This window comes from Orcinus orca, chromosome 13 (genome assembly GCF_937001465.1).
Source record: "Orcinus orca chromosome 13, mOrcOrc1.1, whole genome shotgun sequence".
Taxonomy (NCBI): Eukaryota; Metazoa; Chordata; class Mammalia; order Artiodactyla; family Delphinidae; genus Orcinus; species Orcinus orca.
Window position 1 is genome coordinate 25682839 of NC_064571.1, and position 17432 is coordinate 25700270.

A 17432-nucleotide genomic window follows, 5' to 3' on the forward strand; every position below is an offset into this window, starting at 1 on the left:
TCATGTGATTTTTATCATTCCTTTTGTTAATGTGGTGTATCACATTGATTGATTTGTGGATGTTGAGCCATTCTTATATCCATGCAATAAATCCCACTTGATCATGGTGCTGGCTAAAAGGCTCGTCAATTTTGTTTATCTTTTCACAAAACCAGCTCTTGGTTTCATTGATTCTTTCTTTCTTTCTTTCTTTCTTTCTTTCTTTCTTTCTTTCTTTCTTTCTTTCTTTCTTTCTTTCTTTCTTTCTTTCTTCCTTCCTTCCTTCCTTCCTTCCTTCTTTTGGGGGTGGGTCTCTTATTTATTTTCTTTCTGATCTTTATTATTTTCTTCCTTCTTCTGACTTGGGGCTCTGTTTGTTCTTCTTTTTCTAATCTCTTTTGATGGTAGATTAGGTTGTTTGAGATCTTTCTTGTTTCTTGAGGTATGCCTGTATCACTATAAGCTTCCCTCTTAGAACTGCTTTTGCTGCATCTCATAGATTTCAGAAAGTTGTGTTTTTTATTTTCATTTATTACAAGGTATTTTCTGATTTCCTCTTTGATTTCTCATTGATCCATTGGGTTTTTAATAGCATGCTGTTTAGTCTCCACGTGTTTGTGTTTTTCCCATTTTTCTTCCTGTAATTGATTTCTAGTTTCATACTGTTGTGGTCAGAAAAGATTCTTCATATAATTTCTCTCCTTTTATTATTTTTAATTGGAATATAATTGCTTTACAATGTTGTGTTAGTTTCTGCTCTACAGTGAAATGAATCAGCTATATGTGTACATATATCCCCTCCATATTGGACCTCCCTCCCACCCACCCCATCCCACCCATCTAGGTTATCACAGGGCACCAAGCTGAGCCCCCTGTGCTATACAGCAGCTTCTTACTAGCTATCTATTTTACACATGGTGGTGTATATCTGTCAATTTAAATCTCCCAATTCATCTCACTCCCCCTTCCCCACTGTGTCCACTCGTCCATTCTCTAGGTCTGTGTCTCTATTCCTGCCCTGAAAATAGGTTCATCTGTACCATTTTTCTAGATTCCACATATATGTGTTAATATACAATATTTGTTTTTCTCTTTCTGACTTACTTCACTCTGTAAGACAGACTCTAGGCCCATCCACATCTCTACAAATGACCCAATTTCGTTCCTTTTTATGGATGAGTAATATTCCATGGTATATATGTACCACATCTTCTTTATCCATTCATCTGTTGATGGACATTTAGGTTGCTTCCATGACCTGGCTAATGTAAATAGTGCTGCAATGAACATTGGAGTATATGTGTCTTTTTGAATTATGGTTTTCTCAGGATATATGTCCAGTAATGGGATTGCTGGGTCATATGGTAATTCTATTTTTAGTTTTTTAAGGAACCTCCATACTGTTCTCCAGAGTGGCTGCATCAATTTACATTCCCACCAGAACTGCAAAAGGGTTCCCTTTTCTCCACACCCTCTCCAGAATTTATTGTTTGTAGATTTTTTGATGATGGCCATTCTGACAGATGTGAGGTGATACCTCATTGTAGTTTTGATTTGCGTTTCTCTAATAATTAGTGATACTGAGCATCTTTTCATGTGTTTGTTTGCCATCTGTATGTCTTCTTTGGAGAAATGTCTGTTTAGGTCTTCCACCCATTTTTTGATTGGACTGTTTGTTTTTCTGATGTTGAGCTGCATGAGATGTTTGTATATTTTGGAGATTAATCCTTTGTCAGTTGCTTCACTTGAAAATATTTTCTCCCATTCTGAGCATTGTCTTTTCATCTTGTTTATGGTTTCCTTTGCTGTTCAAAAGCTTTTAAGTTTAATTAGGTCCCATTCATTTATTTTTGTTTTTATTTTCATTACTCTAGGAGGTGGGTCAAAAAAGATCTTGCTGAAAAAAAGAAAAGAAAGATCTTGCTGTAATTTATATCAGAGTGTTTCTCCTATGTTTTCCTCTAAGAATTTTATAGCTTCTTGTCTTACATTTAGGTCTTTAATCCATTTTGAGTTTATTTTTGTGTATGGTGTTAAGGAGTGTTCTAATTTCCTTCTTTTATGTGTAGTTGTCTAGTTTTCCCAGCACCACTTAATGAAGAGACTGTCTTTTCTGCATTGTATATTCTTGCCTCCTTTGTCATAGATTAGGTGACCATAGGTGTGTGGGCTTATCTCTGGGCTTTCTATCCTATACCATTGATCTATATTTCTGTTTCTGTGCCAGTACCATACTGTCTTGATGACTGTAGCTTTGTAATATAGTCTGAAGTCAGGGAGCCTGATTCCTCCAGCTCCGTTTTTCTTTCTCAAGATTGCTTTGGCTATTCAGGGTCTTCTATGTTTCCATACAAACTGTAAAATTTTTTGTTCTAATTCTGTGAAAAATGCCATTGGTAATTTGATAGGGATTGCACTGAATCTGTAGATTGCTTTGGGTAGCATAGTCATTTTCACAATATTGAATCTTCCAGTCCATGAACAGGGTATATCTCGTCATCTGTTTGTGTCATCTTTGATTTCTTTCATCAGTGTTTTAGTTTTCTGAGTACAGGTTTTTGCCTTCTTAGGTAGGTTTATTCCTAGGTATTTTATTCTTTTTGCTGCAGTGGTAAATGGGATTGCTTCCTTAGTTTCTCTTCCTGATCTTTCATTGTTAGTGTATAGGAATGCAAGAGATTTCTGTGCTTTAATCTATCCTTTTAAATTTGTTGAGACTTGTTTTGTGATCTAGTATGTGATCCATCCAGGAGAACATTTCATGTGCACTTGAAAAGAATGTGTATTCTGCTCTTTTGGGATGGAATGTCCTGTAGATATCTATTAAGTCCAACTGGTCTAATGTGTCATTTAAGGCCACTGTTTCCTTATTGATTTTCTGTCTTGATGATCTGTTCATTGATGTAATGTGTGTTAAAGTCCCTACTATTATTGTATCAGTGTCAATTTCTCCCTTTATGTCTGTTCATATTTACTTTATATATTTAGTGCTCCTATATTAGGTGCATATATTTACAAATGTTATATCCTCTTCTTGTATGGATCCCTTTATCATTATATAATGCTATTCTTTGTCTTTTATCATAGACTTTTTTTAGGGTCTACTTTGTCTGATATAAGTATTTCTACCCCAGCTCTGTTTTCATTACTGTTTGCATGGAATATCTTTTTCCATCCTCTCACTTTCAGTCTGTGTGTGTCTTTAGCTTTGAGGTGAGCCTCTTGTAGGCAGCATATAGATGGGTCTTTCTTTTTAAATCCAATCAACTACCCTACGTCTTTTTTTTTTTTTCAGTACGTGGGCCTCTCACTGTTGTGGCCTCTCCTGTTGCGGAGCACAGGCTCCGGACGCGCAGGCTCAGTGGCCAAGGCTCAGGGGCCCAGCCGCTCTGTGGCATGTGGGATCTTCCTGGACCGGGGCATGAACCCGTGTCCCCTGCATCGGCAGGCGTACTCTCAACCACTGCACCACCAGGGAAGCCCTACCCTACGTCTTTTGATTGAAGCTTTTAGTCCATTGACATTTAAAGTAATTATTAATAGGTGTGTATTTATTGCCATTTTGTTACTTGTTTTCTGGTTGTTTTTGTAGTTCTTCTCCATTCTTTTCTTCTTCTTTTAGTCTTATCCCTTGTGGTTTAATGATTTTCTTTAGTGTTATGTTTATGTTCCTTTTTCTCTAGTTTTTATCTATTATACTTTTTTTCTATTATAGGGTTGTGTTTTTTTTGCAGTACGTGGGCCTCTCACTGTTGTGGCCTCTCCCGTTGTGGAGCACAGACTCCGGATACGCAGGCTCAGCAGCCATGGCTCATGGGCCCAGCCACTCCGTGGCATGTGGGATCTTCCCGGACCGGGGCACGAACCCATGTCCCCTGCATCGGCAGGTGGACTCTCAACCACTGTGCCACCAGGGAAGCCCTATTATAGGTTTTTGATTTGTGGTTACCATAGGGTTCATATATGTTGACCTATAACTATATCTCCTTGTTTTAAACTGGTAATCATTTCACTTTAAACACACTCTAAAAGATCTACATTTTTCTACTCCCCCACCATGTTTTGTGTTTTGGGTGTCATATTTTACATCTTCATGTCTATGCCTTAACTGTTTATTATGGTTATAGTTGATTTTTACAATTTTTGTCTTTTAACCTTCACAGTAGCTTATTTAAATGATTGATCCTCAGCCTTTACTGCCTCAGCGTTTACTGTATAGTTGCCTTTACCAGTGGGATTTTTCCCTTTCTGTAATTTATTTCTTGTTGTAGCCTTTTCTTTTCTACTTAGAAAAGACCCTTTAACGTTTCTTTTAAGGTCAGTTTAGTATTGATGAACTCTTTTAGTTTTTGCTTGTCTGAGAAGCTCTTTATCTTTCCTTCAATTCTGAATGATAACCTTGCTGGGTAGAGTGTCCTAGGTTGTAGGGTTTTTTTCCTTTCAGAACTTAAACTATATCATGCCACTCCCTTCTGGCCTGCCAAGTTTCTGCTGAAAATCAGCTGATAGCCTTCTGGGGTTTCTCTTGTATGTGACTCCTTTTTTTCTTGTGGCCTTTAGAAGTCTCTCTTTAAATTTTTGCCATTTTAATTACAATATGTCTTGGTGTGGGTCTCTTTGGGTTTATCTTCTTTGGGACTCTCTGTGGTTTCTGTACCTGGATATCTGTTTCCTTCCTCAGGTTCAGGAGGTTTTCAGCCATAATTTCATGAAACACATGTTCTACCTTTTTCTCTTTCTCTTCTTCTGGGACCCCTATAATGCGAATATTAGTATGCTTGATGCTGTTCCAGAGGTCCTTTAAACTATTCTCATTTTTAAAAATTTGTTTTCCTTTTTGCTCCTCTGATTGGGTGATTTCCATTATTTTATCTTCCATATCACTTTTATGTATTTTACTGTATCACCTAATCTGCTATTAATTCTCTTTTAGTGGCTTTTAATTTCAGTTATTGCATTCTTCAGCTCTCCCTCCTTTTTTATATTTTCTAGTTCTTTTTTAAATTCTCACTGTGTTCATCTATTTTTATCCCCAGTTCATTTAGCATTTTTATGCTTATTGTTTTGAACTCTTTATCAGTAAATTATTTAGCTCTGTTTCATTAGGGGTTTTTCCTGTTCTTTTTCTCTTATTCTTTCATTTGAAACATAATCTCCTGTCTTCTCATATTGTTTATCTTTCTCTGTCTTTATGAAATTAGGTGATCAGTTACTTATCCTGGCCTTGAAAGCATGTCCTTGTGTAGGAGCTCCCTGTGCAGCCTGTGTGTGCCCAGTGGTTTTGGTGGGAGAGCTGGATCTGAAGTAAGCATGGGCAGTATCTTCCCAGGGTGTGCTGGCAACCACAGCCTTTGTGGGAGGTAGGGATGGAGTTGGAGGGGCTAGAGCCAGAGTCTGGTTGAAGCCGTGGCTTATCCTATGCTCAAGCAGGAACCCTGAGGGAGTTGTTTATCCCATGTGTGGTGGCCTTCACTGAAGGCATGCCTGGGATCTGAGGGCTTGGGGCTGCACTTCTATGCTGGTTTCATTCTTTCCCCAGTGTGCACACCTTGGTTATAGGCTGGGTTGTGGCTGGTGGGTTTGGTGCCACACCACTGGGATGGCCCTGCACCCTCTCAAGTGTGCACAGAGATGTGTGCCTCAGCAATGGTGGTCTCTGCCCTGGAGCTAGCTTCACCCCTTCCAGGTGTGCAGATCCTGAGCAGATTGCTTCTCCTCCCTTCCTACCAGATTCCATGTGGATCTTTCTTTACAACTTGGTTGTAGAAGAGCTGTTTTGCTAGTCCGCAGGTCAAGTTCAGTGAGATTCACTCTATATATAGTTGCAGGGTTTTTTTTGTTTTTTGTTTTTTGGCCACACTGTGCAGCATGCAGGATCTTAGTTCCCCGACCAGGGATCGAACCTGTGCTTCCTGCAGTGGAAGCATGGAGTCTAACCTCTGGACCATCAGGGAAGTCCCTATACAGTTGTAGTTTTATTTTTCCCCCCACTGAGGAAAAATTTTAATGTAATAAAGATTCTGAAGGCAGTTCATTTGTTGGTTCATAAAGTTAGTAAATTTTTTTTTGAATTTTATTTTATGTATATTTTTATACAGCAGGTTCTTATTAGTTATCCATTTTATACATAATAGTGTATATATGTAAATCCCAATCTCCTAATTCATCACACCACCACCACCCCCTGCCACCTTCCCCCCTTGGTGTCTGTACGTTTGTTCTCTACATCTGTGTCTCTATTTCTTAGTTGTAGTTTTGATGTGTTCATGGGAGGAGGTGAGCCCAGTGTCTTCCTGCCTGCCATCTTGATCTCTCACTTGGAATTCTTTTAGGTTTTTTTGTTGGTTACCTACACCCCTCTAAAATAATAATAATAATGATAATAAATCTCCTGCTAGTTATCAAAGTTAGATATCAGTCACCTACAGGTGACTATTTAACTATCATACACAACACCCATCTCCTCTTCTTTATACTTCCAATGTAGATATATCATTGCTGTTTTTAGTTAAAAATCAGTGTTTATGCTCTTATGATTATGTATATACCATAATCACATTTTATTTCTTACAGTTTTAATTTTCCCTGGTGTTTCTAATTGCTTTCTTTTTCTTTGCACTTTCTTTTTTTTTTCATTTTTAAATTTTACTTATTTATTTTTTGGCTGCTTTGGGTCTTCATTGCTGTGCGCAGGCTTTCTATAGTTGCAGCGAGTGGGGGCTACTCTTTGTGCGGTGTGTGGGCTTCTCATTGTGGTGGCTTCTCTTGTTGTGGAGCACAGGCTCTAGGCATGTGGGCTTCAGTAGTTGTGGCATGTGGGCTCAGTAGTGTGGCTTGCAGGCTCTAGAGTGCAGGCTCAGTAGTTGTGGCACACAGGCTTAGTTGCTCTGTGGCATGTGGGATCTTCCCAGACCAGGGATCAAACCTGTGTCCCCTGCATTGGCAGGTGGCTTCTTAACCACTGCACCACCAGGGAAGTTCCCCTTTGCACTTTCTGTCTTTGTCACTTCCTTAAGTTGTTCCAAGTTCTCAAGGAGTGTATTAAGTCTCTTGAATTTCATCTTTTCCTTGGTGGTTCTTTCTGAAACCTCATTTTTAGCTATTTTGAGGACTGACTGCTCCCTAGGGCTATATCACAGCTGTTGTCCAGGGACCTTCCTTCATTACCCTTCTGTTTCAACCCCTCTCTCCTGGATCCCATTGTCTTCCCCTTCTTTGTTAATGGAGGTAATATCTATTATACATACATAACTTCCTAAGAAGATATGAGAGAGAAGTGAAATTATTTTTTGCATATCCTAAACTGTCTTCTACCCTCTCTCTTGACTGGTGGTTTGGCTGAATAGAGAATGCTAGGCTGGAAACTATTCTCCCACAGAATTTTGAAGGCATTGGTCTGGCATCTTCTCTTGTCTAAGTTCCTAAAGAGCAGTCTTCTGATAGTCTGATTTTTATTCATTTATAGGTGACCTGTTCCTGTTTTTAGGATTTTTCTTTTCTTCACACTTAATATTCTAAAATTTCATACTGACATATCAAAGTGTGAGGATTTTTCTTCCCAATCATTCTTTGTGTAGAGTACTCAGTTGGCCCATTTTATTTGAGACTACTATGTCATAGTGCTGGGGAATAATCTTATTTATCTAAAAAATTAAAATTTTAATAATAAAATATTTCAAACCTGTAGAATGATAGTTATATTTCATTGTCCAGAATTAGCAGATGTTAACATTTTATCATATTTGCTTCATATCTATATCTATCAAAGATACAGCTGAAACATCACCATTAAACCTTACCTGTCCCCAGAAGTAACCTGAAGTTAGTGTGTCTCATTCCCCTGCATGATTTTATGCTTCTATTACTTATAAATGTAGCAATAAATAACATTGGCAGTGTTTTGTGCATTTTAAAGTTTTATATAAATAATGTCATTTTGTTTGTATCTTTTTACAACTTGCTTTTTTTATTCATTATGTTACTGAGATTTCTACAGGTGACACATAGAGATCTAGTTCATTCATTTAAACTCCCTATAGCTTTCCATTATGTATCAGTTAGGAAGACCTTCAGCTAAAAGTAACATAAAACTTGGCTAGTAGTTTAAATATACTAGGTAGATTTTTTCCTTTCACATAACAGGAAGATCAGAGATAAACAGTCTAGAGCTCAGTGATTTTATCAGGAGCCCAAGTTTATTCTAGCCTTCTGCTTTGTCCTTAGCCTGTGGCTTTGGTTTTCATACCTGTCACATCATTGTTGCAAGATGACTGCTTCATCTAGAAGTCTCATGCCTAGAGTCTGTGCAGGAAAAAAGGGAAGGTAAAGAGCAAAACATGCATTCTAACTGTGTTTGTCACTTCTTATTAGGAAGATAAAAGTTTTCCTGGAAACTCTACCCAGTAGACTTCCATTAAATCTCATTGGCTCGGTAGGTAGGGTCACATGACTACTCCTAGGATCATTTACTGGCCAAGGGCCATAAGATTACAATGAATGGTTTAGACAGGTCACAATTTATGTCTGGGGTTGGGGAAGGTATGTATGGCAATCAAGGGCCCTGTGTCCCTATCTGAGCAAAATGGGGTTCTATAAACAGGCAAGGAGAGGAAGGAACGAACGTTGGAAAGTGTAGCAGACACTTCTAGATGAGCACCCAGTGCCCATTCTCCCTGTTTTCCTTACTAGCAGAACCCAATCTTATTTTCCCAGAGTCTTTTAATTCAGGTGTGGTTTTGAGTAACAGAAAAGTTAACTATAAATTTAGTGGTTTAATTTTTCACCATAAAAAGAAGTCCAAATGTGGGCTGTCCAGTGCTAGTAGAGTGGTTCACTGAAGATGTTAAGGACACAGGCTCCTTCGTCCCCTGTATCCATAGTTAGCATATGGCCTTCACTCCCATGATGAAAAGATGGCTGCTGCACTTCCAGGCATCATGTTCCAGGCTCTAGATATAAGGATGAAATATAATTTGCCAGATATAATACGGTTTACCTGATAAAATACAGTTTGCCCAGTTAAATTTGAATTTCAGATGAACAGTGAATAGTTTTTTAGTATAAATATATCTCAAATAGTGCACGGGGGGACTTCCCTGGTGGTGCGGTGGTTAAGAATCTGCATGCCAATGCAGGGGACACGGGTTCGAGCCCTGGTCGGGGAAGATCCCACATGCCACAGAGCAACTAAGCCCATGTGCCACAACTACTGAAGCCCTCGCGCCTAGAGCCCGTGCTCCACGACAAGAGAAGCCACCGCAATGAGAAGCCTGCTCACTGCAACGAAGAGTAGCCCCCGACTGCCACAACTAGAGAAAGCCTGCATGCAGCAACAAAGACCCAATGCAGCCAAAAATAAATAAATTAATAAAAACATAGAGCATAGGGTATACTTATACTAAAAATTATTTATTGTGTATGTGAAGTTCATATTTAACCTGGAGAAACTGTATTTTTGTTTGCTAAATCTAGCAACCCTATTCAGGGAGGGAGGGAGAAGAAGGAAAAATGAAGGGGGTTTCTTTGGGAGAGGCTTTATCCAGGAAGGGAATCTTTCTCCAGGTTCTTTCACCTACATCTCTTTAGAGAGGGATTGCTGAAGGGCATCTGGGGGAAATGATTATTTTCAGTTGGCCACATTGCTGCCCTGAACAAAATAAGAACAGAAGAGGAGACAGACATCAGGCAGGTAGCTAGCAGTGTCCTCCACACAGGCCTCCATGCACACAGCCCCACCTTGTTTCCCCATCATCCCCAAATCGTTATATCCAGTGGAGACATTCAAAATATTTCACAACCAATATGGCGCCAACACCAACCAATCAGAATGAATACCCAACTGTTAAGAATGGATACCAGCCACAAACAGAAGCCATACTGGTGCATATTGGAAAACCAACTTTACTTATATCATAATTTTTGATAAAATTAACGTTTATTTTTATTCATTATGACTGTATAAATTTTGCTCACAGCTGACTTGCATAGTGTACCATGATTACTTTTCCTTTCTACAATTCTTTATTCTTGGTAGAATCTTGGTACCCTCTCGAAATAGTCAAATTCATCCAGATAATTGATCAGTTCTAGGTTCTCCTTGGAGACATCCTGTCCAGAGTGTGATCTAAGATGCACCTGTTGCTCCCTGGACTGCGGCATAGCTCCCCTCCTAGGACCTACCTGTGCCAATCTTTTGTGGTGAATCCCATTTCCCAGATGCCATATTCCTTTCTTTGATGTTCCTTCATCTTGCTTCAATCACTTCCTGAGAAAATTTTTGAGACATTTCATGCCTGAAAATGCCCTTATTCTACTCTCACATTTGATTGATAGCTTAGTTAGGACTGAAATTCTAGGTTGGAAATAATTTTTCCTCAGTTTTGAAGGCATGAATCCCTTGTCTTATAGCTTCCACTGTGGCTATTCAGAAATCAATGCCAGTTTTCATGGTGGATTCTCTGTAGGTGAATTATATTCTTATTCTGGAAGCTTTTAAGGTCTTCTCTTTATATGTAATATTCTAAAACTTCATGGTGATGTGAGTTGGAGTGGATTTTTTGTATGTATGTATGTATGTACATATGTATTTTTGGCTGTGTTGGGTCTTCTTTATTGCTGCACATGGGCTTTCTCTAGTTGCGGAGAGCGGGGGCTACTCTATTGCAGTGCATGGGCTTTTTGTGGTGGCTTCTCTTTGTTGCAGAGCACAGGCTCTAGGCGCGTGGACTTCAGTAGTTGTGTCTCACGGGCTCTAGAGCACAGGCTCAGTAGTTGTGGCTCACAGGCTTAGTTGCTCCATGGCATGTGGGATCTTCCCCGACCAGGGCTCCAACCTGTGTCCCCTGCATTGGCAGGAGGATTCTTAACCACTGAGCCACCAGGGAAGTCCTGGAGTGGATTTTTTTTTAAAAAAGTATTTTTCTGAGCTCTCAGCAGCCCCTTTCAATCAAGAGAGTCAAATCCTTCAGTTCTGGGAAGTGTTCTTATGTCATTTTCTTAATAATTTCCTCTATGGGGCTTCCCTGGTGGCGCAGTGGTTGAGAGTCCACCTGCCGATGCAGGGGACACGGGTTCGTGCCCTGGTCCGGGAAGATCCCACATGCTGCAGAGCCGCTGGGCCCGTGAGCCATGGCCGCTGAGCCTGCGCGTCCGGAGCCTGTGCTCCGCAACAGGAGAGGCCACAACAGTGAGAGGCCCGTGTACCGCAAAAAAAAAAAAAGTAGTAATAATAATAACTTCCTCCCTACCATTTTTCCTGATTTCTCTTTCAGAAACTCCTACTACTTTGATTTTGGAACATCTGGATTGATCCCCTGATTTCCTTGTCTTTTTCCTAAAATTTTTCTTTGTATTTGTGCTCTATTATCTGATGTATTTTTTCAACTTCATGTTCCAACTCTTGTATTGAAAGTTTTCTTGTAACATCTCTTTAATTTCCAAGAGTTCTATCTTATTCTTTAAAAGTTCCAGGTTTATAGCATTCTGCTTTTCTTTTTGTCATGGATACAATTTTTTTTTCTAGTCCACTTGAAGATGTTAATTATATGGTTTTCAAGTGGTTCTTTGGCTGCTTGCAGTGCTCCTGTTTTCTTGGACTTTGTCTTTTCCTGTTTGTTTTGGTCTGTGTCATTCTGGTGATTCTGCTGGCCATCATAATTTGGAGTGGAGCTGCTAAACAGCTGTTTGACAGCCTGGACTTCTTGAATGATAGACTCAAGGTGGGCAATTGGGTGGAGTCCTAACTATTTTGTTAAAGATCTCCAAAATGTCAGAATCTTTAAGTCCTCCAGTCTCCTACCTGGAGTGTGTAAGCTTCATTACTGTTCTAGGAGAGGGCTGAGTGGCTCACTATTTTTAATTAAATCCTTTTTTCCCCCAGTGAAATGACATCTTCTTGCTCTCAACTATCCAAGGGCCATCTGAGTTAACTCTTCCATCTTCTGGGATAGGGGAGCCATTCTAGGAGACTGAACCTAGGAGCGAGATCTGAGGGTTTAACTTAGCCCTTATGAAGATTTGCAACCAACTCTCCTGTTTTCGGCCCCATCCTCTATCCTGGTGTTCAGGTGAAACGACTACCTCCAACTCCCCTTTCTCTACTTTTGAGAACAATTTTGTATAAGTTAGAGACTATATATACTTGAAGGTTCAGATAAAACATTTTAAAAAAACCCTCTATGCTTCTGGTGTTTATTTTTCTTTTCATTACAGAAAATTTTCAAACTTAATAAAAATAGAAAAAATAATATGATGATTCTTTTGTCCCTACAAAGCACCTTCAATAATTATCAATATATGACTGGTTGTGATGCTTTTCCCGTAACCATTTCAGTTATTGGTTAATTTGGAGTTTCTAATTTTTTTAAGTTATTTGATCATTTCTATTACTTTTCTAATCAACTATCTGTTTATTAGCCTTGTGACTAAGAGCTATAGTTCCAGAAACAGGCAGTCTGGGTTTGAATTGCTGTTCCCCCCTTTGAGCAGTCAATTATGCCTTCTGTGCCTCAGTTTCCTCATCTGTAAAATGGAACAACAATGTTACTTATAGTGAAGATTCAAGTAAGTCATACATGCAGAGCAGAGCATTTAAAATAATGCCTGGCACATTGCAACAGTAGCTGTTATTATTATCTAAGTTACAACATATTGGCGTGAAGTTTTTCATGGCATTCACTTATAATTTTAAAATTCTCTACTATATTTTTAGTTACATCCCTTTTTCATTCCAAATGTTGTTTACATATGAATATTCTCTTTTCTTATTGATTAGTCTTGCATGGTTTGCTTATTTTAACAATCTTTTCAAATAATTGCCTTTAGATTTATTAACCATCTCTATGCTCAGTTGTCTTCTATTTCATTATTTGTTGCTTTCATCTTTTATATTTATGTTCTTCTACCTTCTTTTCTCTCTCATTTTTTTCTAGGTTCTTTAGTTAACTGCTTATCACATTTATTTTCCTTCTACTTTCCTCTCTCCCTCCCTCTTTCTTTCCTTTCTCCCTTTTTTCTCAAAGTATATTGTAACCCACAAGTTTCAAGTTGTAATTCAAGTCTAAATATGTAATAAGTTCCATTGTGATTTCCTGTTAAGCCCATCATTAGAAATTATTTTTCTAATGATATATGTATATATATATATATGTTTCCAAGTATATGTATATATAATATATTTATTATACACATATATATAAATATGTATTTATATATTTATTTATATATATAGTCATTCCTTTGTATCTGTGGGTGATTTGTTCCAGGACTGCCCACTCCATACCAAAATCTGTGATGCTTAAGTCCCTTATATGAAGTGGCATAGTATTTGTGTATAAACCAATGTACCTCTTCCTGTATGCTTTAAATCATCTCTAGATTACTTATAATACCTAACAATGTAAATACAATGTAAAAAGTTGTAAATACAATGTAATGTTATGTAAATGGTTGCTGGTGTGTGGCAGATTCAAGTTTTTCTTTTTGGAACTTTCTGGAATATTTTTAAAAAATATTTTTCATTCATGGTTGGTGGAATTCATGGATGCAGAACCCACAGATAATCTGTATAGTTTTGGGTTTTTTTGTTTTTAGTTTTTTTACTGTAGAAGTATGATACAGATTCTTTAAAATTTACTAAGGCTTTCCTGAGACCTAGTATATGTGCTCTCTTTGTAAATGTTCCATTTGTACTTGAAAAAGAAATGTGTTCTCTTATATATATATATCTCCCCAACATATATATATTTGAGCTTCCTCAATTTGTTTATATGTTCTTTTGTCTTAATTTTTTTCATCTGCACTAAGGTCTTCTGCTATGAGTATGAATTTGACCATTTCTCCTTGAAATTTTACCTTTTTGTGTCATATACATTTTGAGGCTGTGTTCATCTTTTACTTTATAGTTATGAAGGTGGAGGAGGAAAAGGCTGGGGTAGGGAAGCTGGACCCCCCTAACTACAGGAGGCGATGTCAGGATCAGGAAGGTAAGTTCACCTTGAGAACTTGATGCAAATTCTTGGAGGGTCTGGGAATTCCTTGGATATCCTTATAACAGCCCTTCCAGCTGGGAAAACTAGAGAGTTGGTCCCTTTCCCTGACCCACCCACAGTGTCTCCCCTAGATCAGGTGGGACCAGCCTTAACCATGTCTTAAAGGGACCACGTGGTCAGGTTGGAGGCAGGTAACTGGTACTAGGATTACGGCATAGCTTCTCCAACACAAAATTAAACTCACTTATTTTACAAGCTCTACAAATCATACTAAATGCCAAATATCAACTTTTTATAGATTCTAAAAATGGCAGCTCAGGTAAAACCAGTGAAAGAGGATATTGAGTGGGGATATTTTTGTTGCTCCAGAATTGCTCACTCAGAGACCCTAAGTATCCTACATTCTACAGAAAAGCAGCCACAGAGTTTATGAAGAGACACTACCCCAGCCCTTTTGGAGGGAGACAGTAATCTTCCTGTCCAGCTGGATGCTTCCTGAGCTGAGGAACGTGTAGAGTCACTCTGGGGCTGTTGATGAAGAAGAATGCAGTGAGGAGCTGGCACTGTCCTGAGCCAAAGATGTTCACAGTGAGAAGAGAGGTCCTGCAGAGCAAAGAAACAAGCTGGGGGTGGGCTAGTGATTCCCTACAGTTTACCAGCTAAACAGCCACACTCTGACGGTTATAGTGGAGAAAATGAGACAAGTTAGATCCATGGCAGAAAGAAAATATTTCCCTGACAACCATCCCCTGATTTTTTTTTTAAAAAAGGGTGCTCTTTGTTTGTATAACCCCTCACAATTCTGAAAATCATGTTCCCATTCACCATTCCATTCTATCTTCTCAAGAACCATGCCTAGCCAGTAGAGAAAGAATTTTTATTCCTGCACTATCAGTGAGAACACTGAGTCCCAAAGAGGCAGATGTGCATGGCCATACAACAGGTGAAGAACAAGCCAGGGAGCACCCAGGGCAGCTAACTCTTGGTAGAGGCCTTTCTGATACATCTGCTGCCTCTCATTTCCATTCCTGGCCTCAAGGGTGGAGAATAGGAACTCATCATTGAAAGAACCAAATATGCTAAACCTTTAGAGTAGAACTACTTATCTCTAAATATTTGTGACCATGGCTTACCTCAGATTACAGTTTGCTCAGGCTCAGTGTAGGAGAGAGAAAGAAGGAGATGCACCAGCCATTCTGATACTGGTTCACTAGGAAGTGAGGCTGCGCTTCATAAAGGTATCTACCTCAAATTTCTCATTACACCCACGAGAGATTGAGGGTCCAGAAGAGCAAGCAGTAGGATAAGGTGGGGGTGAGCTGGGGTTCTAAAGAGATTTGGACACTGATATCCATGTAACCTTACTCTCCAGTGCCTAGTAATGCACCAGCCAGCGTAGACTAACACAGAATCTGCTCACCAGAGTGGGCATTCAACATGTCTCTAAAAGGCCTAGACATGCTTCTTCAAGGTTCAGCTTCATGTGGTTTCAGTGTGATATGTGCAGTCAGTGATGCCCAGGCATCTAGTATGTCAGCTTCAGGAGTTTGAGCCAACAGGCAGCCCTCTCCTCCAAGGGAAAATAACAAACAAACAAACAAAAACAAAACAACCCCCCCCCCCAAAAAAAAACCCCTCACAAAGTTAGTGTAGATCTTGATGTAAGAACACAAAGTCCAATTTCCCACTCTGCCACAGACTTTCAAATTTTAGCTGCTATTCTTGGGCTTCAGAAATAGTCATAATGTTCAATAGCTGTTGACCAGCCCTAGGGAAAATTTTTACCACAAATCAGTCAATGTGATACACCACATTAATGAAATGAAGAATAAAAATTATATGATCATCTCAATAGATGCAGGAAAAGCATTTGACAAAATTCAACATCCATTCATGATTAAAAAAAAAAACACTCAACAAACTGGCTATAGAGGGAATGTTCCTCAATATAATAAAGGCCATATATGACAAGCCCATAGCTAACATCATATTCAATGATGAAAATCTGAAAGCTCTTCTCTAAGATCAGGAACAGAACAAAGGTGCCCACTCTTGCCACTTTTATTCAAAATAGTACTGGAAGTCCTAGCCAGAGCAATTAGGCAAGAAAAAGAAATAAAAGGCAAGAAGAAGAAATTTTTAAATTGGAAAGGGAAAAGTAAAACTGTCTCTATTTGCAGATGGCATGATATTATAAATAGAAAATGATAAAAATTCCACCAAAAAATGGTTAGAATTTAAGAAATTATTTTAAATTAAAATTTCAGGATAAAAATCAATATACAAAAATCAGTTGCATTTCTATACACTAACAATGAACTTTCAGAAAGAGAAATTAAGAGAACAATTCCATTTACAATTGTATCAGAAGAATAAAATACCTAGAAAAAAATTTAACCGAGGAGATAAAAGATCTGTGCACTGAAAACTGTAAGACACTGATGGAAGAAATTGAAGATAACACAAATGCATGGAAAGATATTCCATGTTCATGGACTGGAAGAATTAATATTCTTAAGATGTCCATATTAGCCAAAACAATCTACAGACTCAATGGAATCTCAATCAAAATTTCAATGATGTTTTTTTCACAGAAATATAAAAAACAATCCAGAAATTCATATGAAGCCACAAAGAACCCTGAATAACCAAAGCAATCTTGAGAAAGAAGAACACAGCTTGAAGATCACACTTCCTGATTTCAAACTATATTACAAACTACTGTATTCAAAACAGTATGGTATTGGCATAAAAACAGACATATAGATCAATGGAACAGAATAGAGAGCCCAGAAATAAATCCACACATATATAGTCAATTAATTTATAACAAAGGAGCCAACATATACAATGGGGAAAGGATAGTGTCTTCAATAAATGATATTGGGAAAACTTGACAGCCACATGCAAAAGAATGAAACTGGACCCCTATCTTACACCATACAGAAAAATCAACTCAAAATGGATTGAAGACTTGAACTTAGGACCTGAAACCATGAAACTCTTAGAAGAAAACATAAGGGGTAAGCTCCTTGACATCAGTCTTGGCAATTATTTTTTTTAATTTGACATCAAAAGCAAAGGCAACAAAATAAAAAACAAAGTTAAACTACATCAAGCTAAAAAGCTTCTGCACAGCAAAGGAAATTATCAACAAAATGAAAAGGTAACCTATAGAATGGGAGAAAATATTTGCAAATCACATATCCGATAAGAGGTTAATACCCAAAATATATAAAGTATTCATACAATTCAATAGAAAAACAAAACAGAAATACAATTTAAAAATGGAAGAGAAACTGAATAGAAATTTTCCCAAAGAAAACATACAAATGGCTAACAGGTACTTGAATATGTGCTCAACATCATTAAATCATCAGGGAAATTCAAATTAAAACCACGATGAGATATCACCTCACAACTGTTAGAATGGCTGTCATCTAAGACAAGGGATAACAAATGTTG

At 38.3% G+C, this 17432-nt stretch overlaps 1 protein-coding gene across 3 annotated transcripts in view; it reads left to right on the plus strand.

Annotated features, from left to right (window-relative positions):
* The window catches only part of SLC4A5 (solute carrier family 4 member 5), a 129513-nt gene that overhangs the window by 17522 nt on the left and 94559 nt on the right, over positions 1-17432 (plus strand). For 2 of the 3 annotated variants that reach the window (XM_033400540.2, XM_049696139.1), the window contains exon 2: positions 13881-13961. In XM_033400540.2, coding sequence (XP_033256431.1) covers positions 13883-13961 — 79 coding nt within the window. In that variant the 5' untranslated portion in view covers positions 13881-13882. Of the gene's footprint in view, positions 1-11857; positions 12045-13880; positions 13962-17432 lie in introns of all 3 variants that reach the window. The other variant, XM_049696138.1, reaches the window with a different exon arrangement.